Source organism: Pan paniscus, chromosome 2 (genome assembly GCF_029289425.2).
Source record: "Pan paniscus chromosome 2, NHGRI_mPanPan1-v2.0_pri, whole genome shotgun sequence".
NCBI lineage: Eukaryota > Metazoa > Chordata > Mammalia > Primates > Hominidae > Pan > Pan paniscus.
The window spans coordinates 177,518,650-177,541,813 of NC_085926.1; the positions used below are offsets into that span (position 1 = coordinate 177,518,650).

General features: G+C 45.8%; 1 protein-coding gene across 3 annotated transcripts in view; it reads left to right on the forward strand.

Moving 5' to 3' along the window:
* Positions 1 to 2,929: 2,929 nt before the first annotated feature.
* Positions 2,930 to 23,164, forward strand: part of USP13 (ubiquitin specific peptidase 13) — a 133,019-nt gene continuing 112,784 nt past the window's right edge. For all 3 annotated transcript variants that reach the window (XM_008957343.4, XM_014344459.4, XM_014344460.4), the window contains exon 1: positions 2,930 to 3,451. In XM_008957343.4, coding sequence (XP_008955591.3) covers positions 3,284 to 3,451 — 168 coding nt within the window. In that variant the 5' untranslated portion in view covers positions 2,930 to 3,283. The remainder of the gene's footprint in view (positions 3,452 to 23,164) is intronic.

The following is a 23,164-nucleotide window of genomic DNA, read 5'->3' on the forward strand; positions in this document are numbered from 1 at the left end:
AACCTCCGCCCCCCAGGTTCAAGCGAGTCTCCTGCCTCGGCCTCCCGAGTAGCTGGGACTCCAGGCCCCTGCCACCGCGCTCAGCTTTTTTTTTTTTTTTTTTTTTTAACTAGGGACAGGGTTTCACCATCTTGGCCAGGCTGGTCTTGAACTCCTGACCTCGTGATCCACCCGCCTCGGCCTCCCAAAGTGCTGGGATTGCTTCCTGGGTTCTTTACCACCAATTGATTTTTGGGCAGTCAGCTTTGTACCAGCCATGGTATAGAGACCTCCTTACTTAGACCCGTTCTTCTGCTGAAGCATGGCGAGTGACAGGCGGCGCTGGTGTTGGAGAGCGATGGCTGAGTTTTAATTAACTTTTAAAGCAATACTTGAGGCCGGGCGCGGTGGCTCACGCCTGTAATCCCAGCACTTTGGGAGGCCGAGGTGGGAGACCAGACTGGCCAACGTGACGAAACCCCGTCTCTACAAAAAAAAAAAAAACCAAACAACAAAAAATTAGCCTGGCGTGGTGGCGTGCATCTGTGGTCCCAGCTACTTGGAAGGCTGAGGCGGGAGAATCGCTTCAATCCAGGAGGCGGAGGTTGCAGTGAGCTGAGAGCACGCCATTGCAGTCCAGCCTGGGCGACAGAGGGAGACTCCATCTCCAAAAAGAAAGGGGGGGGGGGGGAAAGCAATACTTGCACATAATACAAATGGAATCATACAGAAAGCTAGTGTAGTAATCTGTTTTCACGCTGCTGACAAAGACATACCTGAGACCGGGGAATTTACAAAAGAAAGTTTTATTGGACTTACAGTTCCATGTGGCTGGGGAGGCTTCACAATCATGGTGGAAGGTGAAAGGCACGTCTCAGATGGAGGCAGACAACTGGAGAGAGCTTGTGCAGGGAGACTCACGTTTGTAAAACCATCAGCTCTTGTGAGACTTATTCACTATCACAAGAACAGCACAAGAAAGACCTGCCCCCATGATTCAATTACCACCTACTGGGTCTCTCCCACAACACGTGGGAATTCAAGATGAGATTTGGGTGGGGACACAGCCCTACCATACCAGGTAGTAAGTTCTCCCTTAATCTCAGGCTTTCGGTTCTTCTCCACAGAGCCTGACTAGTTTCTTGTGTATTGCTCTAGAGACATCCTAAAGCCAAACAAGTGGGCATGCATACACATATGTATATTTTAAGGGGCTACATTAAAAATATTTACCACAGGTACAACCAACTGGAATGAAGGCCCATGGTATATAGGATGTGCCAAAATGCCTACTGCATATTATCAGCCTTGCATGTATTCCTTGCTTTTATACACTAGTTTGCTTAAATTGCTTTTATCATCTAGTAATAATTTGGAGATTGTTCCACATCAGCACATGTAGAGCAACTTCATTCTTTTCAATGGTACTGTATTTTAACCACTTTCTACAGAAGGATCTTTAGGTTTTCCCCAGACGTTTGTTACTCGAAACAGTGCTCTAACAAATATCTTTACACAGCGTTAATTTATCTGTTGCATAAATGTCTAGACAAGGAAATGCTGGGGAAAACAGTATGCGCATATAAAGTTATGACTGGTATTATTACATTTCCTTCCAAAGAGGTTTATCGTTTTTATCCCCACCAACAATGTAATGAGGGTCTACTTCCCAAACCCATGCTAACTCAATATATCTTTACCAGCCCAAAGGATGAAAAACAGTGTCTCACTGATTTAATTTGCATTTAATCTAAGATTAAATTTTAAGTTTTGTAAAACCAAGTTTATCTCTGTAATTGGAGAAAACAACATCCATTAACGTGAAAGGTAATAAGCTGATGAGACTAAATTCAAAGCAAAAGCTCGCTAAGAGGATCTGCCCAATGAGGAAGATGACAGTAGTGTCTGATTTTTTGCTCAGTGCCACCTCCTCCTTTTCCAACAGATAGCATTTGGGAGTGCTGAGTTATAAGAAAGTGTGGTGCGCTCGAGGCTTGCTTGAGGGTATGGAAATCTTGAGATAGGTCTGGAGAACCAGGGAGAGTGAAAAGAGAAAAAAAGTAAGAAAAAAAAAAAAAAGAACTTAAGGACTATCTGATCTGGGAGAGGCTTACAAAAATTAGCGTTTTGGTTCACTATTTCTCGCTATTTCTGCGTTTCATTAACTGGCAGGGATCACTGGATACTCTGCCATGAATACATATGTTGGGTGTAGTTAGAGAACCTCAATGTCATTGAACCCGTCTTGTGGGTTTTTTGGAGAGAATGAGAGTATGCTGGGAGACATGCTCTGCTTGCAAATGATCAACCCCCCAGCCCAACCCCATTCATCATTTATTTTGAGGAACTGATGATCAAGACAGGAATATGTATGCCTGCCTACAAAATTCTCAAATCAGGCCACTGAATGTTCGACATGAGAACTTTGAATCACATAGAAGATACTCCAAAGGCAGAGAAAAATAGAAAGCCTTCCGACGCCCTGAAAAAATCTTGACCATCCCTGACTTCCCCCAATATGTAAGAAAACCTGTATTATTATTACACACACACTCCCACACACACCCCGCCCCCCGCCCCACACACACCCTCTATCCTCACTCGATCTTATTCTATTCGCTCTATTTTTGAGCCTTGGATGTTAAAGTAAGGAACGAAGCTTAGTGGGGAAGCACTGAAGTGCATGGCGCAAATTTAGATTTAAGCCTCACGTTAGATTTCAGATTTGCACATCGAGTCCCGCCCCTATCCAATCCGGGGACGTCACCGCCCTAGTCTTCGGCTGTTTTAAAAGCAAGCGGTTTTTAAAACCCCCAATCCTGCTCTTTGTGTTGGCCTCCTCGGAGTTGCCCCTCTGCAAGCCAACAATTCGGGATAGAAAACACCTCCGTGGTGTTTTCCCGAGGCTCTCCCGCGCCGCGTTCGGCCGCCAGCCCGCTCGAGCTCCCGCGCCGACGCCTCAGGGGTTCGCTCTCCGCCCCCCGCCGCCGCGCCCGGCCCGCGCGCAGGGCCCCTCTCCAGCGCCCCCTCCCCGGCGCGCTGCGGCTGGCGCTCCCCAGCCCCGCCTGACGCTGCAGCTGGGCCGGAGACTCGCCATTGGATTAAAAATAGCGTCGCCAGTCCGCCCCGAGCCCGCGGTGCCCGCTCCCGCCCCGCGGCCCGCTCTCCCCGCCCGCCCCGGCTCGGCCGGCTGCCGTTGCCCGCGCAGCCCGCCCGTCAGCCCGCTCGCTGGCGCCGCCGCCGCCGGCAGACCCCGCGCTCCGGCTCCGGCTCGGCTCGCTCGGCTCCGGTGCGCGCCGAGGCCATGCAGCGCCGGGGCGCCCTGTTCGGCATGCCGGGCGGCAGCGGAGGCAGGAAGATGGCTGCAGGAGACATCGGCGAGCTGCTAGTGCCCCACATGCCCACGATCCGCGTGCCCAGGTCCGGCGACAGGGTCTACAAGAACGAGTGCGCCTTCTCCTACGACTCTCCCGTAAGTGAGGCGCCTCGGGGGAGGGTCGCGGGGCCGGCGGCCTGCGGCACGTGAAGCCGGGGGAGAAGATGCGCAGTGGCGGCCGGGGACCTCTTCTCTTCCTCCGGGCGGCGGAGTTGGCTCAGGAGCACTGCAGTTCGGCAGACACTTAGTGAGCGCCCCAGGGCTGCTGCAGCCGAGGACTGGCTCGTGCTGGTGGTTTTGCTCCGCCAGCCTCCCCAGGCTGGAAGGGCCCGATTCCCAGCAGCTTGCACACAGCCCCGCCGCCGTTTAAAGATAGATGAAATACAAGAGTTCCCTCTTCCGAACTGCACGTTGCAGATCGTTTGCGTCCTCCGCGGGGCAGAGCGCAGGGCGGGTAGGTGGACGGGATGATCCCCCCACACCCCGGGACACACAGCCCTTCTTTTTCTGGGACCACTTGCTTTGCTCAGGGATCCCCACTCCTGGACAATTCTGATTTGCTCTCTGAGCTTTTCTTCCACCAGTTCCCATTTCACCCCACTCCTTTTCTTGTCTTTAGAATGTCAGGGCCAGGCGCGGTGGCTCACGTCTGAAATCCTAGCACTTTTTAAGAGGCGGAGGCGGGCGGATCGTTTGAGGTCAGGAGTTCGAGACCAGCCTGGCTAATATGGCGAAACCCCATCTCTACTAAAAAAACCCCAAAAATTAGCCGGGCGCGGTGGCGGGAGCCTGTAGTCCCAGCTACTCGGGAGGCTGAGGCTTGAGTATCGCTTGAACCGGGAAGGAGGAGGCTGTAGTGGGCCGAGATCGCGCCACTGCCCTCCAGCCTGGGCGACAGAGCGAGACTCCGTCTCAAAAAAAAAAAAAAAAAAATGTCAGACGAAACCTTCCGGTGCCTCCACTCGGGCAGCAGAAATAGGGGATCTGCTGGATTGCGGTGGTTTTCTTAAGCCTTCCCCACCTTGCCCTTCTAAATGAGTCACTTGGACTGACATGCGCAAGTATAAATTATTAAAAGTTCAATCTCGAGTCGTGACCTCGGAGAATGAGGAGGAAGCTGAGAGGGATCGCCGCCTTCCACCCGGGGCGGTTGGTGGTGGTTTTCACCTGGTTCTATGTGAATGTGTGAGAAGCAGCAGGAGGGTGAATGTCCCTTTCAAAAGTCAAAATGGGCTTCAAAGTGACTCAGCTGTCTGGCGTTTATCATGTCTTTTTGAGGACCAGGTTATTTTTATCCACCCACTTTAGATCTCATATGTCACCCGGCAGATCTCAATGCATTGGGAGGCGCATGGATTGGATGGACCGAGGCAGGTCTCGCAATGGTCTAATGTATTTTATTCATAGCATGTGGACTATTGTCAGAGGGGAAAAGAAAAGTCCAAATGAGCGGCAACATTTCCAAAGTTTCCTTTATTATCTGTGGGTTGATTTTGGCTGGCTTCAAAGCACTTTTGCTCGACACACACTGGAGTATCAGAGTTAGTATCCTCTCTGTGACATTTAGTTTTTTTATTTATGGTAACTCCATATCATTTGAGGGATGAAACCTAACTTAATTTTTGATTGCTTACTTTTTTCTTCTTTCGAAAAGATCCACAGAGTGGAGTGTGACAATCGGCAGTCCTTTTTTAGGATGTTATCCATAAATTATTTGAAAATGCCATTTTCAGATTGTATGGCCAGTGTTGGGCAGTTCCCACTAATAGCTTCTAAAGGTGGAGAGGGATGATGGTCCTAACTAACTTAAGCAATTGACAGATTGTTACCTCCAGGAAGAAGAAAGTGGCCTAAGTTTTTTAGGATAGCACAACATGGAAAGTGGGTCAAATGACTTTCCCCATGTTTTGATTTGGGCTCTTCTTCAAGTTCTGCTTACAAACTTTGCTCTTGGAAGTTTTTGCTGCATAATGCAGTGGATAACAGGTGTGGGAAAAAAGGCTGATTGTTTTAATTCATTTCCACAAATAGTTATTGGGAGCTTACTGTGTGTGTTTCTAGAATGTTACTATTCTAGAAACATCTCGTCCAGTGTAGACTGATGATTCCAATCATATCACAGCAGTTCCTTAGGGGAGACTGGGATTATTTACAAGGCTGATGAATCAGTATATTTCATTATCTATGTTTCAGGGGAGGAAGGGAAGGTTTGATAATATTTATCTTAAAGCACAGTGCGTGATAATGGGAAGGTTTTTTTTGTTGTTGGTTTTTTTTTTTTTTTTTTGAGTTTTGTTCTTGTTGCCCAGGCTGGAGTGCGGCACAATCTCAGCTCACTGCAACCTCTGCCTCCTGGATTCAAATGATTCTCCTGCCTCAGCCTGACAAGTAGCTGGGATTACAGGCGTGTGCCACCACACCCGGCTAGTTTTGCATTTTTAGTAGAGGTGGGTTTCGCCATGTTGGTTAGGCTGCTCTCGAACTCCTGACCTCAAGTGATCCACTCACCTTGGCCTCCCAAAGTGCCAGGATTACAGGCGTGAGCCACTGCACCCAGCCAGTATTTTGTTATGGTATGTAACACTATACTATGAATCCAATAAGGGTTTCTTCAGCACCTACTATGTGCCATCTCATACATGCATGACTGTAAGGAGCATAAAGAGCAAAATCCATTGGTGCTAAACACGCCAGAAACTTTAATCCACAAGTGCCACGGGATGTCTTAGGGAAAAGGCCAAAACCAGCTGAGTGGAAAAAAGAATCATCCCTGCACTGGTTACTGTTGAAAAAGGTTATGTAGAAAGATGGCTAGAAAATAAGGGAGATCAACATTCAAGGCCAGGGAAATTATATGTGCAAAGAAGATATAACATGTGAATATTTCCCACTAATTTGCCTGTAATGTATTTGGAATAAAAAGATACATTTGGCAAGTAGCAAGAAGTGAGGTAGAACCAAGTAGAGAGTAGTTGATGGGGGACTTGAATCTGGAAAACATTTGATCTTGATTTTATATGGTCAGTTATGGAAAGCTATTCTTGGTCATGTGATTTAAAGTGGTGTTGGAGGAAGATTGTGAATCAACAAATCTTTGTGATGTACCTACCATGTCTAAGGCACTGTCTGTAGACCTTTGCCATTCTTCACCTTTGTGGGATATGAGTAGTGTATTAGTATCTCTCTTCCCTTCTTCCCACCTCCTAGGGCTTAACACATAGCAGATGCTCAATAACAGCTATTTTGGGATGAGTGAGAATTTGTTTTTCACCTACCTCTTTGATTTCATCCTGGACCCACCCTCCCACCTTGACGTGTAGGTTCACCTCTTCATGGTTTGGTTCATTGCGCAAGGTCTGTAATGCACCTTCCCAGTGGAGCTTCTTTTCAAGACTGAATTCAAGTGGTTCTTGCTCTATGAATCATTTCCATATTGCCACCCACTAGACCCCATAAGCATTCCTGTCTAACCCCCAGTGACATGTTCACGTGCTTGTCTCTGCCTTTGAGTGCGACCTTCCTGGAGAGTGGGGACTTTGTGTTATTTCCAGCAGCTGGTCTAGCATCTGGTATATATACCAGGAGCTCAGTGAATGCTTTGGAAATGTATGAATTCCATGGAGTTACAGGCCCTGCACATGGTGAGGATAAAACATATGGGAAATACTGAGAAAGGAATCATGGGGGATTACCACATAGAATGAGGTGATTTCATTGATTGTTGGGGACAGTCGTGAAGGAGAGAGCCCAGACTGGCAGTGTTTGAATCCTATCTCCGTCACTCAGTGTGTAACTTCTCTGAGCCCCAGTTTCTCCATCTGTAAAATGGAGACAGTAACAACCTATCTCAAAAGGTTATTTTGTGGATTAAATAAATTAATACATAAAGTGTGTCTGGCCAATTAGTAATCACATACATATTTGCTTTAAAAAAGGAGGAAAGGCCGGGGCGTGGTGGCCAACGCCTGTAATCCCACCACTTTGGGAGGCCGAGGCAGGTGGATCACCTGAGGTCAGGAGTTTGACAGGAGGCGGAGGTTGCAGTGAGCCAGGATTGCACCACTGCACTCCAGCCTGGGCAACAGAGTGAGACTCCGTCTCAATAAAATAAAATAAAATAAAAAAATTAAAAAGGAGGAAATGGAGAAGAATGGAAGGAAGAAAGAAGAAAGAAAAATAGTCAGTCATGGCTGGGTGCTGTGGCTCCCACCTGTAATTCCAGCACTTTGGGAGGCTGAGGCGGACAGATCACAACATCAAGAGATCGAGACCATCCTGGCCAACATGGTGAAACCCTGTCTCTACTAAAAAAAAATATAAAAATCATCTGGGTGTGGTGGCACGCACCTGTAGTCCCAGCTACTCGGGAGGCTGAGGCAGGAGAATCGCTTGAACCTGGGAGGCAGAGGTTGCAGTAAGCCGAGATTGCGTCACTGCACTCCAGCCTGGTGACAGAGGGGAATTCCGTCTCAAAAAAAAAAAAAAAAAAAAGAGAAAGAAAAAGAGTTAATCACAAGTTGTAAGCCCAAGAGTCTGGTTGTCAGGGGTTGTGTAGGAAGTTTTGTGTGCTTAAGTGGAGGAGGGATGTCTTGGTTCACACTTCTGCTTATAAGCCTCCCTGGACCAGCATGGAAATCTCCTCTCATCTCTTTGGTTGTTGAGCTCCTCATTTCTATGGGTGTACTTTGTCCTGTGTCTCTTCAGTTTCCAGGTGGTCAGTTCCAGTGAGGCGAGTCTCTGGCTTGTCCATGTGTAAGACTCATTTCCCTTTTCTTTCTCAGCCTCCTGAGTAGCTGGGATTACAGGTGCCCACCACCACGCCTGGCTAATTTTTTGTATTTTTAGTAGAGACGGGGTTTCACTATGTTGGCCAGGCTGGTCCTGAACTCCTGACCTCGTGATCCGCCCACCTTGGCCTCCCAAAGTACTGTGATTACAGGCGGGAGCCACCGCACCTGGCCAACTGATTTCCTTTTCTAAGACCACCTTCCTCTTGTGATCATTTGCCTGGGCTCTCTCTCAACCTTCATCTTCTGCTTCAGACTTCATCCTTTCCTCTGAATGCCTGCATTACGTAGAGTCTGTGTCATGCAGCACAGCGGTTCTAGTCTGTCCTCATAGTTTGCTCTCTTGTGCTAATTCTGCCCCCCTCCCCACCTGCATTGTAAGTGGAGCTGTTTATGCCTTGCCTTAGCTTGGGTCAACTGAAAATGGGGAGGCTTAGACAAGGCAGTTTATTTTGGAAAGTTATCCCAGGGAACAGAAGTGGAATTATGAGCAAGAGAATAGTGACAAAGAGAAAGAAGGAAAGCCAGTCCAAGAGTGAGTTATGGAGCTGGCTTCCACAGTGGGCAGCTAGAGCTAAACCTCACTGGGGACTCCTTGGGTAACTGCAGAATGTGCCTCAGAATTGTCCACTTGAGATGGAGCTGGGGAGAGTACTGTATTTATCCACTGGCTCCCATCCCCCATTGGTCAAGGTTTGTTCTAGGGGTGGAAAAGCCCTCACTCTTCCAAGTCTGTATTTATAGGCACTAAGCCTGCAAATGGGAAGTATTTTGACAAGCTGAGCAGGACCAGCAGCAGCTGAGAAGCAAGAGGTCCTCAGTGCAGCTGAGGCTAAGACTGTTGGGCCACACCTGCTGTGACAATCAGCTGCATACAGTGGCTGGACCAAAAAGGTGGCTGGAGGGGATATGATACTCAGCATAAATGGTTGCCCCTTATTCCCACCTCTTCTTCCCTTCTCGCATCGGGACTGTTTTTTAAGAAGGAGCTTTTTTCCCATTTTTGAAAGCTCTGAGATGGCTCGGTGATATTGAGATGTCACTGTTGGTTCTTTGTCTTCCTGGGAGTCTTTGGAAACTCTGATGGACAGGGGCCATCAGGTGGGAGTGGCTGGTTTAGATATCCACCAGGAAAGACTTTGAGATCTCCATCTACTTGTGGGAACACTTCATGTTAGGGGCTCAGTGAATCCTCTGTCTTTCTGTCCTTTCTTCCACAAGTATTTATTGGTGTGCCTGGTATTCTCTCAGGCATTGCCAGTAATAATAATGACATCTCACATGTATATAGAGCAGTTTTCAAAGTGTGCTCCCTGAACCAGCAGCACTAGCATGTCTTGGGAACTGCTAATTCTGTTTCAGAAGATCTGGGAGTGGGGGTGTAGCAGTCTGTGTGTTAATAAGCTCTTTGCGTGATTCTGAGACATGCCAAAGTTTGAGACCGAGTGATAGGGCACTTACTAGGCGCCATGCATCATTCCAAGCCTTCTAATTATTGCATATATTATTATACCTACATGAACTCATTTAATCATCACAACAACCCTATGTTATATACTATTACCATTTTGCAGATCAGGAAACTCAAGTACAAAGATCACCCAGAGAGTAAGTAGGAGAGCTGGGATGTGAATCTGAATTGTCTGACTCTAGAATCTGTTTTTAAAAAACCATTTTGGCTGGGCGCGGTGGCTCACACCTGTAATCCCAGCACTTTGGGAGGCTGAGGTGGGTGGATCACCTTATGAGGTCAGGAGTTCGAGACCAGCCTGGCCAACATGGTGAAACCCCGTCTCTACTAAAAATACAAAAATTAGCCGGGCTGGGTAGCGGGCGCCTGTAGTCCCAGCTACTCAGGAGGCTGAGGCAGGGAGAATCGCTTGAACCCGGGAGGCAGAGGTTGCAGTGAGCCAAGATCCCGCTATTCCACTCCAGCCTGGGCGACAGAGCGAGACTCTGTCTCAAAAAACAAACAAACAAAACATTTTAGCTCGGTTTAATTGTACAATTCAGTGGCATTAAATTACATTCGCATGGAAACATTTTAACTCGTTTTAATTGTACAATTCAGTGGCATTAAATTACATTCGCATTGTTGTGTAACTATCACTATGCATTGTTGTGTGAATATCACTACTGTCGATCTCCAGTTTTTCATCATTCCAAACTGAAACTCTGTATCCATTTGACAATAAACCCCCACTTCTCCCTTCTCCTAGCCCCTTGTAATGTCCATTCAACTTTCTGTCTCCATGAATTTGCTTATTCTAGGCACTTTATATAAGTGGAATCACACAGTATTTGTCCTTTCGTGTCTGGCTTATTTCATTTAGCATAATGTTATCAAGGTCCAGTGTTGTAGCATGCATCAGAATTTCCTTCCTTCTTAAGGCTGAATAATATTCCATCATATATATGTACATGTATTACATTTTATTTGTCCATTCACCTGTTAATGGACATCGGGTTGTTTCTACCTTTTGACTGTTGTGAATAAAGCTGCTTCAGTTGTTGGTGTACAAGTATTTGTTTGAGTCCCTGTAGATTCTCTGCATTTTACCATTGTACTATGCACGTTGCCTTGCAGGCAATGAGACTTCTCATCATAATGTTTACTTGTAGGGAGAAAAAAAAGTTAATTTAGGATCTCTGTGGAAAACTGTTCCTCCTGATGGATAAACTGATACAAGGTAGTAAAGCAAAATTTCAGAGCAGACAGACTTTTTCCACTTTGAAGATATAAACTTAAAGTAAATCTTATTAGTTTCACATGTCAAAAGCTTCCTTCCAAAAGCAACTAGCTGAAAAGTTGTTCTCGAGCAGTGATTCTCAAGCTTTTTGACCTCTTTATACTCTTTAACTATTTTTGAGAACCGCAAAAAGCTTTTGTGTGATTTCTATTGCTATTTACCATATTAGAAATTAAAACTGAGAAAAATTTAAAACAATTTGAACAATTACATTCTATTGGCTTTTGAAATGATGTCATTGCATGTCATGTAGCCTTGGGAAAATGCCACTGTGTGCTATGAGAGAATGAGAGACAGAAAGGCAAGTAACTTCATGTTATGAAAATAGTTTTGACTTCCCAAATTACTTAAAGACTCTGGGGTGTCAGAGAGTTACCAGGCCTTACTTTGGAAACCAAAGTTCTAGAGTTTAGGCAAGAAGATATAACCACTTATTCCAGTCACTTACCTCACCTGAAATGTAGCCTATGGGTTCACATTAAATTATTATCTTAATTTTAGCTGAACCATAGATGTCATATGTTGCATGCACATTCTTTTTGAAGCAAATTAAAATTTAGAGAGTTTGATTGACACTTTTTGAAAAAAATTAGAGCTACTTGAGCTGGGAATTTACTATTTCATAGATAGGATTTTTTTTTTAATTCTCTGAACTGTGAGTTTCATTGTAGGGTGACCTGGCTGGGCTGTTTCTTTGGGGAAGCTTAAATGTTAGTGTGATTTTTTTTTTTCTTCCTTTGGCTACCAGGTAGGAGACTATTCTAATCTCTTGCCTGGAAAATACAGGCCTGTCTACCAGTATTTAGGGAACTGAGTGGGAGCAGAGGGTGAAGGTGGTCTCAGCATCTGGGTATTCGATACCAGCTGGATATTGCCTGTAGGTTCTCAGCTGTGTCCCTGCTTTGCTAAGCTTCTCCCATCATTGCAGGGGCTGGCTCCTGGACATTGCATTTCCCAGAGTCCCTTGGTGGCAAGATTCTGATATTGATTTTTCCAGTAAGAGATTTAGAAGGCAAAAGAGAAGGAGAAGCCACTTTGCTATTGCAACTGTGGCACCTGGTCGATGTGAGGTTTTCCTAGCAGCATCTGAGTGTCCTTCTGGGACACAGTTACCTCAGTGGTGGGGATTCTGACGTCATCTGTGCAGTTTCTTGTGATGCTTGTACATCCTGAGTTCCTGAACATAGGCAGTGATTTCTCTGACTGTGGCTCTCATGCCCTTTCCATGATTTTTTAAGCTTTTAATTTCCTGTATCAAATCTCTTCCTGCCTGTAATACCTGAATAGCATCTATTTTCTGACCAAATCTGGACTGATACACATACATTCTCTTAGTCCCCATGTTCGTGATGATGCCTCTATTCTTAACTAAGCTCATTCTTCCCCAGCGCTGAAACCTTTGTTTTCATCTGCTTTAGAGAATCACTCTCTAGTTCTTTGCCAGGAGAGGGAGGGGCCTCTTGGAGTGGAGGTGAGATTTGGGGCTCTGACGGCTACATAGAAAACCTTTCTCTTTATTTTAGCTCCTACTTCACCCCATCTTCCAGAGTTATCTTGAATTGCCAGTTCTGGAGTCTTTTGGGCATTCTGGGGTGAAGATCAGGTTGGATCTTGGCTTTCCCTGCTGCTGGCCTAGGATTCAGCTCTGTTGCCATCTTAGTCTTTTAGCATTCATTTACCTGCCGTCCAGCTTTCCAGACTTTAGTGCTATAGCTTATATCTTGAAAAAATCCCTTTGCTGTCCTTTGATTGGGGTTTCAGAAAGGAGTGAAATGGATGTCTTTGTGTCATTTGCCATGTGTACCCTAAAATCCTGCTTTTCTAAAATCATAATCAAGAAGTCACTTGCTGTCCCTTTTGGACAGTAGTTCATTACCTTTAAAGTTGTACCATTTTTAGAGCTTTGGAATGTGAGGGATGATGCTGATCCTGTCAGAAAGACTTTTTGGAAAAGTTCATGTTCTCTGCTCATTTTGGATCTGGACATCTGTGCAACTCTGAATTCTCTTTTTCCTCCCCTGCATTCCTCTCCCTATGGACTGGAGCTCAGTTAAAGGAGCGGCCATCCATTTTAGTGCCCCAGATTGAGAGGTGTATGGTATCATCCATTCTACCTCCCTCTCTCTCTTTTTATTTTTTAAATTGTGATAAAATACATATAACAAACTTTACCATCTTAACCATTTTAAAATGTACAGTTCAGTGGCATTGGAGTACATTCACACTGTTTTGCAGTTATCACCACTGTCTGTCTTCAGAATTCTTTTCATCTTGCAAAACAGAAACTCTGTACCCTTTAAACAATGACTCCCTGTTCTCCCCTTTTCTCAGCCTCTGACAACCACCATTCAACTTTTTGTCTCTAAGATTTGGCCACTCTAGGTACTTTATACAAGTGGAATCATGCAATATTTGTCCTTTTTGACTGACTCATTTCACTTGGCATAATGTCCTCAAGGTTAATCCACGTTGTTGTGTCAATTTTCTTCCTTTGTAAGGCAGGATAATATCCCATTGTGTGTATATACCGCATCTTGTTTATCCAGTCATCTGTCAGGGACACTGGGTTGCTTCCACCTTTTGGCTCCTGGGAATAGTGCTGCCATGAACATGGCTATCTCACTGTCTCTTTTAGCATCATATCCCATTAGACACCAAATTCTGGTATATCCTCCTCTCTCCCTTGCACTGCTAAGGCTTGGGCCCTCATCCTTTCTCACCTGGACTGTGGCAGAAGCTTCCTAACAACCACCTTACTTTCCCTTCCAGTCTGTCACACTGCACTCTTGGATATTTTTAAAATAGGGGTCTGATCATGTCATTTGCCCGCCTTGAAATCCTCAATGGTGCCATTCAGACTTTTCTAACATGGCACATCACCTCAGTTTACCTTGTTGATCCAGCTTTCCTGCCCTCTGCTTACTTTCTGTCTGTCCCAAAGGACTTTCCATTCTCTAGGTGCTCCGTGCTCTTGCCCCTCCATGTGCTTGCTCATGCTCTTGCATTGGCCTGGAATGCATTCTCTCACCCTCATCCTCCTGGAAAAGCCCTGTTCGTCCTTTAAAGCCAGCTCAGATGTTCTTTGTGAGGACTCCTCCCATCCTCAGAAGCTGAGTTAGATATCTGTTTTGCTTTGCCTTCACTTTGTACATCTCTGTCATGGGTGGGATACAGATTGTGGGGATGTGGAATAGCTGAGGTCTTGGAGAATTAAAAGGAAAAGAGTAGAGAACTGAAAACTACACAATTTGTGAACCTGTGCCATTAAGCCTGCATCTTTTCTGATTTTCTGGGTGTGGTTTTTTTTTTTGGAGTCTTGGTCTGTCGCTCAGGCTGGAGTGCAGTGGCATGATATTGGCTCACTGCAACCTCTGCCTCCTGGGTTCAAGCTGGGATTACAGGCGTGTGCCACCATGCCCGGCTATTTTTTTTGTATTTTTACTAGGGATGGGGTTTCACCATGTTGGTCAGGCTGGTCTCAAACTCCTGACCTCAAATGATCCACCTGCCTTGGCCTCCCAAAATGCTGGGATTACAGGCATGAGCCACCGCACCCAGCCGCCAATATGATATTTTCATGTTATCTTATTATCTGAAACATCATAGGTTTGACCCTTGAAAAGCCAGGGAAAAGTGTCTCGAGTACTTGCTGAATGTTTTATATGTTGTGATTCTAGGGTGCTTGGTAAAAGATCCCACATTGGGCCCCTCAGGGAGATGACAAGAGGACTGGGATCTATGGTTGCAGATCAGGCCTCTGTCTGGTCTGTTCAGTATTGTGGTGATCAGTTAGGACTCCCCTTGTTCCCAGGCACAGGGAAGATGTGAACAGGAACACCTATTTTTAGGGCTAGAACAACAGGACAATGTAACAATGACAAGAATTTAATGAATCTGAATATGCCTCTGGACAGAGATGTTGCTTGAGGTGCAAGATAGTATGTGCCTCATGTGGTAAGATAAAAAAGGAAAGATGGTGCGTGGTGGCTCACGCCTGTAATCCCAACACTTTGGGAGGCTGAGGTGGGCGGATCACCTGAGGTCAGGAGTTCAAGATCAGCCTGGCCAACATGGTGAAACTCCGTCTCTACTAAAAATACAAAACTTAGCCTGGCATGGTGGCAGGCGCCTGTAATCCCAGCTACTCAGGAGGCTGAGGCAGGAGAATCGCTTAAACCCAGGAGGCGGAGGTTGCAGTGAGCCAAGATCGCGCCATTGCACTCCAGCCTGGGCAACAGAGTGAGACCTTGTCTCAAAAGAAAAAAAAAAGATTAAAAAGGAAACATTCTGCTTTGTGTTAGTTAACAAGTGTTAATACTGACTTACGGCTTCCTGTGCACTCTGCACTGCAGTTGGTATTATAGGGGTAGAGAGGGTGTAAGTGGGAGGGAAACAGAGGACCATGGCAGGATCTCTATCGTAGTGGAGTGTGTATGCTAATTTCAAGTGTCTATTATGGAAAGTCTGGCATGAGGACATAACCGCTTGAGCTAACTCCAATCCGTCCAGTGTCTATTATGAGTCAAACACTATGCCAGGCACTTCTATGTACGTCATCTCATTTAATTATGATAGTAATTGGCTTACATGTTATAGTTACGATTTTGCCCCTGTTTTACGGATGAGGAAATGGAGAGTCAGAGAGGTTAGGTAATTTGTTCAAGGATTTGTTCAAAGATGGCTTCATGACAGAGGTGGTCTTTAAGCCCTGATGAGTCATGAAGTTAGACCCTGCAGCACTTATAGGATATTTAAGGCTTTTCTTTTTTTTGAGACAGAGTCTTGCTGTGTTGCCCAGGCTGGAGTGCAGTGGTGTGATCTCGGCTCACTGCCACCTCCGCCTCCCCGGTTCCAGTGATTCTTGTGCCTCAGTCTCCTGAGTAGCTGGGACCACAGGCATGCACCACCATGCCCAGCTAATTTTTGTATTTTTAGTAGAGACAGGGTTTCTCCATGTTGGCCAGGACATTCTTGAACTCCTGACCTCAAGTGATCTGCCTGCCTTGGCTTCTCAAAGTGCTGGGATTACAGGCATGAGCCACTTCACCCAGCTGGATATTTAAACTTTAAACAGTGTGGTGCTTAAAATTTGTGAGAGGAGATTTTAGACCTGGGAATAATCAACAAAATCTAGTAGAGTTACTGGCGTGGACAACTGGATGGAATCCGAAGAGGCAGTGCTTTGGAGGGGTAGGGGTGGACAAAGGTATGGAGTTGGGACCAACTTGGCTTGTATGTGAGATAGTAAATTGTCTTATGGAAGAGAAGATTCCTGGGGAGACTGGAAAGCAAGGTTGAATCCTCTGTGGGATGTGAAAGAGGTTGGTCTTGATAAGGTTAGACCTGAGGGACCAGCCAATTATGAGCAAGGGAACAGCATGAGGATGGTGGTCATTCCGGAAGTGGAATGAGGAATAGGTGGGAGTGGCTACAGGAAGCAGGGTTGAAAGTAATTCACATATTGTATCATTTGTGTAAAGCTGCTGAGTTGCTCTTTTGGAGGTGCCATTTGGGGCAGGTTCTGCCATTGAGTGTCCAGCCTGTTCTTTGGAAGAAGCCTCAGTTAGTATGAATTCTCTCTCTAGGTCCCCAGTTTCATTGCTGGACAAAAGCTGATTAGGGCGAGTAGGCTGTGAGAGCCTCTAAGTCTTGCAGCTCCTTCACCAGTGTCTCGGAGCCCAGCACTTTGGGTCTTGCCACTGTTTTTGTCAGGGAGCTGTCAATCTGGAGTGGCCACTTCCCAGGGACTCCAGCTGTCCTTTTGCATTTGGGGAGTGGAGCTGGCAAAGCCTGCTGAAACCTCTCTCCTGCCCCGCAGGAAAGCTTGGCAGGGTGCCTGGCGCAGGCTGCTTACTTGAGTGGGGCTGCTGTCCTTTGCCTGTCCCTCCTGCTTTCCTTGAATGAAACAGTCTTGAAAAAAAGAGAAACTGCTCTTTTCCCCAAGCCCCCATGAGAGCATGTGCTTGCCGACAGCCGCCCACCTGGCTCCTGTCACCAAAACGACATCTGCTTCTCAGTAGCACCAGGCAGCCCGCAGGGGGCTAGACTGGCCTGGGCTCAAATCCACCTCCACTTACTACTTAGTAGCCATGTGACTTCAGCAAATGCTTTAGTGTCACTGAATTCCTGTGAGCCTTGGTTTCCCCCTCTGTAGTAGTGCCTTACCTTGCAGGGTTGTTGTAATCACAGCTGCCCATTCAACATATCTTATTGCTGTCCTCTCTGGAACTTTCCCCTCCCTAGCTCTCACTTTTAAGCTAGTGGATCTGTAGCAGAGGTACTTGCCCTTTTATCAGTGGTTTAGTGAGCCGTTCCCTTCGAGAAGAAGATGAAATGGCATTTACGGAGTCTTGGGGTTGCCGAAGAGAGACATCTTTTACTTGGTAATTCTGCATAAGGCTCTCCCCAACAGTGAAAGCTTTTGCTGGCCTCTTTGATGGGAACTCTGTTCTGGGCCATTATTCATACTCAAATTCAGATCAGAGGGATGGGCTTTTATGGGTTAGCCTGGAAATTCAATCTTCATGTTTATCAGGGGGATTTCATCCTAAAGAAAATAATCACTTTTAAAAAATAAAATAAAAATAAGAAATGACTCTAAAAGGTGTACTGTTGACAAGGTGGTTTCACATTTTCTTTTTGTATGTGTAAGCCGGGAACTGCTGCAGGTGCTCAGTTCAGTGTGTTCGTATGCCGATGGTTTCCATGTTCCCCATTTGTCCTGAAACTGTTGTAGTAGCTGGACCTCGTGCCCTGCCCCTGGCCTTCCCCAGCTGCGGTGGGGGACAGCATCCTCATTGCTCAAAATACCCAGAAGAATGGTTCTTTTTTTTTTTTTGAGACAGAGTTTTGTTCTTCTTGCCTAGTCTGGAGTGCAATGGAGCAATCTCGGCTCGCCGCAACCTCTGTCTCCTGGGTTCAAGTGATTCTTCTGCCTCAGCCTCTTGAGTAGCTGGGATTACAGGCATGCGTCACCACACCTGGCTAATTTTTATATTTTTAGTAGAGATGGGGTTTCTCCATATTGGTCAGGCTGGTCTCGAATTCCTGACCTCAGGTGATCTGGCCACTTTGGCCTGCCAAAGTGCTGGGATTACAGGTGTGAGCCACTGTGTCCGGCTGATTTGGTTTTATACTTACCAAAAAAGTTAATAAATGATGCCTCAGTAGAACAGTAAGTTTATAGTGTAGTCAGAACTTAGTTGTTCAGCCTCTGCCTTTAGCTGTGCAGGACCAGGTTGTACAGCTCTAATGCATAGGAGTCCTCTGCAGAAAGGGAGACACTCAAAGTCAGAGCAAGCTGGAGGAATCATTACTGCATTAACATTTCAACATTTATTTATTTATATGTTTTTTTAGAGATGGGGTCTCGCTATGCTGCCCAGGCTGGCATCGACCTCCTGGGCTCAAGTGGTCCTCCCGCCTCAGCCTTTTGAGTAGCTGGGACTACAGGTGTGCACCACCATGACTGCTGCTGGATTAATATTTCTGTTTTTTTCTTAACATTTCATGGCCACAGATGTTTTATCAGTGTTTAGCAGCAAGGCCTATACTCTCCTGGGATTACATGCGTTTGTTCTTTCCTACCTAGTTTATGTGAACACATTTACTTCACTGGATCTGCTGTTGAAACCAAGATTTTGGATTTTGCAACTATTGTATGCTGGTAATTCTGTTTTACTGGTGACCTGTTTGGTTATTCCCTGCTATCCAGCCTATTTTCTTTCTTTCTCTGTTTATTTGTTTTTTGAGACAAGGTCTCACTCTGTTGTCCAGGCTAGAGTGCAGTGGTGTGATCTTGGCTCACTGCAACCTTGACCTCCTGGGCTTAAGTAGTTCTCCTGCCTTGGCCTCCCAAAGTGCTGAGATTACAGGCATGAGCCACTGCGCCCAGCCCTATCTTCTGATAGTGCTTTTTCTCCATTATATTTCCCCCTTCTGCGTGCTTGCTGCCCTTGATCTGGAATCTTGTTTTACTTTCTTATTTTTCACCTGCTTCTTATCTATGGGTGATTAATTTGCTCACTTGCTTCTTATTTATGGGTGCTTAATTTTTGCATTTTAAAACTCTTGTCTGGTTTGCTCTAGAAGCGAGACTATACTGGAGATCTGTGCTCTGGTTATTGGAACACTCATGTCTTTCATTCGGACATGGAAGTACCTGAGAGGTTGAATTAATAGGTAGGTGGTTGCTTGATGAAAGCAAAAGTTGGGCAGAGACAGGAGGGTGCTCTTATGGACTCAGTAATGAATCAGAACCATTAGGAGTTGTCCTCACTTCCACCCTTTTCCACATGCCTCCTGGGCTAGTGCGCAGTATCCTAAAATTATATCCTGGCTGGGCGCGGTGGCTCACGCCTCTAATCCCAGCACTTTGGGAGGCCAAGGCGAGCAGATCACCTGAGGTCAGGAGTTTGAGACCAGCCTAGCCAACATGGTGAAACTCCATCTCTTCTAAAAATACAAAAATTAGCCGGCATGGCGGCACACGCCTGTGGTCCCAGCTACTTGGGACGCTGAGGCACGAGAATCTCTTGAACTCGGGAGGCAGAGGTGCAGTGAGCTGAGATTGCGCCACTGGACTCCAGCCTGGGCAAAAGAGCAAGACTCCGTCTCAAAAAAAATAAAAAATAAAAATAAATAAATAAATAAAGTAATATCCTGACACTGCCCGTTTCCCTGTGTCTGCTGTCAGCCCCCTTCCCTCCTCCTCCTGCCATCTTCCCCAGGCTAAGCTACCATCTGGCCTTGTTTAGACAGAGGCTGTCTAAAAGAACTTTCTGAGATGATGGAATTGTTTTGTGTCTCAGCTGTCCAGTAAGGTAGCCACTAGCCATCTTTGGCTGTTGAGCACTTGAAATGTGGCCAGTGCGGTAGAGGAACTGAATTTTTAATTTAACTTAATTTAAATTTAAATATTCACATGTGGCTGGTGGCTACCATATTAGACAGTGTGGGTCTAGACTATAGCCTCTCAAATGTATATTTTCTTGACCCCCCCTCCATAATTCTTCCACAGTAGCCAGAGTGATCTTTGAAAAATGTAGATGAGATCATGGCACTTCTCACTTTAGAAGCCTCCAGTGGCTTTGCTTCTGCCCAGTGTGCACCCAGCTCTCCCCTGGCGTGCCAGGCTTCCTTGAGCTGACCTTTGCAGCCCTCTCCTCCTGTACTGTCGCCACCTTTTTCTCATGCTTCTCCAGCACCCGGCTGGCTTCCTACCCTCAAAGCAGTAGCCAAGCCTTTTCTGGAGTTGGGAGCTTTGCACATGCTTTTGCATCTGGAGAGGGAACTCTTCCTTCTTTGCTTGCCTGACTGCTCATCATCTTTGAAGTCTCAGCCTCCTAGAGACAACCCTGTCCCCCATCTGTATAAAGACCCCAATCCTCAGGCTTCTCTTATCACTGCTGGAAATTATCTTCGATGTCTCTTTCTTGCGTGTTGCCTGTCTCTCTTTACTAGGACTTAAATGTCATTAGGGCACCACCCTTGCTGGGTCTCTGATGTCTTGCATTGAGGGACTGAACACATTCCTTCTGCCGCTCACCCCCATGGCCTTCTTTTGCCTCTAGAGAAGACATCACGGCCTCACTCTCATGGCTTCTTTTCCATTCTCCACATTGACCATCCCCTTTTGTAAACATGAGTGGGAGCCAACTAGAGTACAGTGTTCCCGATTAGTTTCATTTTTCCCAGTTGTAATCACAGTCTCATTTGCCTCCCCGAGGTTACACTCCTTATCACCTCTATTTTACTTGTTCCTGAATTTCCTCAGCTACAAATCTCAAGATATTCTCTTATTAATCTCAAATTATTGGCCGGGCGCAGTGGCTCATGCCTGTAATCCAGCAATTTTTTTATTTTTTTATTTTTTTTTGAGACAGATTCTCGCTCTGTCACCTAGGCTGGAGTGCAGTGGCATGATCTCGGCTCACTGCAACCTCTGCCTCCTGGGTTCTAGCGATTCTTCTGCCTCAGCCTCCCGAGTAGCTGGGATTACAGGTGTGTGCCACCATGCCCGGCTAATTTTTGTATTTTTGGTAGAGACGGGGTTTCACCATGTTGGCCAAGCTGGTCTCGAACTCCTGACCTCAGGTGATCCGTCTGTCTCGGCCTCACAAAGTGCTGGGATTACAGGTGTGAACCACCATGTCCGGCCAATCCCAGCACTTTCGGAGGCCAAGGTGGGTGGATCACTTGAGATCAGGAGTTCGAGACCAGTCTGGACAACATGTCGAAACCCCGTCTCTACTAAAAATACAAAAATTAACCAGGTGTGGTGGTGGGCACCAGTAATCCCAGCTACTTGGGAGGCTGAGGCAGGAGAAACCCTTGAGCCCGGGAGGCAGAGATGGCTCCACTGCATTTCTGGGCGACAGAGTGAGACTCTCTCAAAGATAAAAAATAAAAATCTCAAGTTATTGCCACCATGCTTTACTTTGAGTAGTGGGAATATACAGCCCCCATAAAGCTGTGTGGTTGGGAAGCCAGGTTTGAGAAAAGGCAGCATATCTAAATACATTCAGTTAAAAAACTTTTATTTATATTTTAATTAAAAAATGAATCTATGTTCCTGAAGAGAAATTTAAAAATACCAGAAGAAAACAGGAAGAAAAAAAATTCCCACATTGTCTCCCCATGCTGAGATAACAACATACGCCAGGAAGAGTGTGCATGTCATGTATATTATAACATCATACACAGTGTTTTGTTACCTGCTTTCTTAGCCCAAAAATACTATGTACTTATTTTTCTATCAGTAAATACTCATCCACAAGTCAATTTTAAATAGCTGAAGAGTGTTACATTTCATGGAGGTACCATAAATTATTCGGCAAATCTGTTCTTGGGCATTTGGGTTACTTCTTTTTATAATTACAAGCTGCTCATTTGGTTAATTTTTTTTTCCTGTCCGCTCTTTTTTGAGTCGATGTTCTAGAAAATACGGTGTTCTGGTCTTCTTGGCCTTCCTTTTCCAAGGGTGTGTGAGTCACCGTCTTCCCGTGGTGTTAGTATGTGATTTGTCCTGGCGTGGATTTGTTGTGACTCCATCTACCTACATCATGTTTCTCTTTGCAGCAATGACTGCTTGTTTTCCACAGGAGACACTGTTCTGTAGTTATAAAAACAAGTGTTACGCAGCGACTGTTTCCTGAGCGCGTTGCTCACATAAGCTCATGCTCCCTTCCTGTCTTCCAGTGGGAAGGCTGGTTGCCAAGAAAACATCATCGTAAACAAAGTTCTCTGAACACCTACCGATTGACAATGTAGTGTATTTTTATTTAAAATGACTATTCACTTGCTACTCTGAAACATGTTGCAATCTTGACCTTTATATTTGCCACCGTTTTAACATTCTTTTAAACGGCAGGCAATATAAAATCAGTGACTTTGTCTTTGATGTTATTTCTGAATAGTACATAGAGGGATACAATACAAAGTAGCAAATGAATGGCTAAGTATATACTGTATGTATATTGAAATGCATTGAAGACAGGATTTTAACAATACATGGGGCTTCTAATGCTGCTCCTTTCTTTTTCTTTTTTCTTTCTTTTTTTTTTTTTTTTGAGACAGTGTCTCGCTCTGTTGCCAGTCTGGAGTGCAATGGCGCGATCTTGGCTCACTGCAATCTCTGCCTGCTGGGTTCAAGCAATTCCCCTGCCTCAGCCTACTGAGTAGCTGGGACTACAGGTGTGTACCACCATGCCCGGCTAATTTTTTGATATTTTAGTAGAGACGGGGTTTCACCATGTTGGCCAGGATGGGCTTGATCTCCTGACCTGCCTCCCAAAGTGATGGGATTACAGGCGTGAGCCTCTGAACCCGGCCAGTGCTGCTCCTTTCTTACCGTTTGATTATGGGGCTGGAGAAGTTGTCAAGGGAAATCATTATAGAGCCCTGTGCAATATTTCTTGACTTTCTTCTGATTTTGGATGTCAAAGTCTTGCATCTTGGTCAAATTTCTGGTTAGTGCATCATAAAAATGATTATTAGAATCCTATTTAGCTCTTTAAGATTGTGCACAGAACTGCACATTGGTCATTCTGGGCTGGGTGTCCTCTGAGCACCGGAGGCAGGTAGGATCCAAGGTGGGACGGTGGTGCAGAGAAGGCAGCCACTTTCCTGAAGTTCCATGTGAGACTGGCTTGGTTACAGCAGGTGGGAGAGCTGAGGCAGTAGGGTTCAAGTGTCCAGGCTGCTAAGAGTGACTTCAGCCAAACAAACCTGAAAAGCTAGAATTTCTGCTGGTGCCTCAGGCTGTTTTTCTA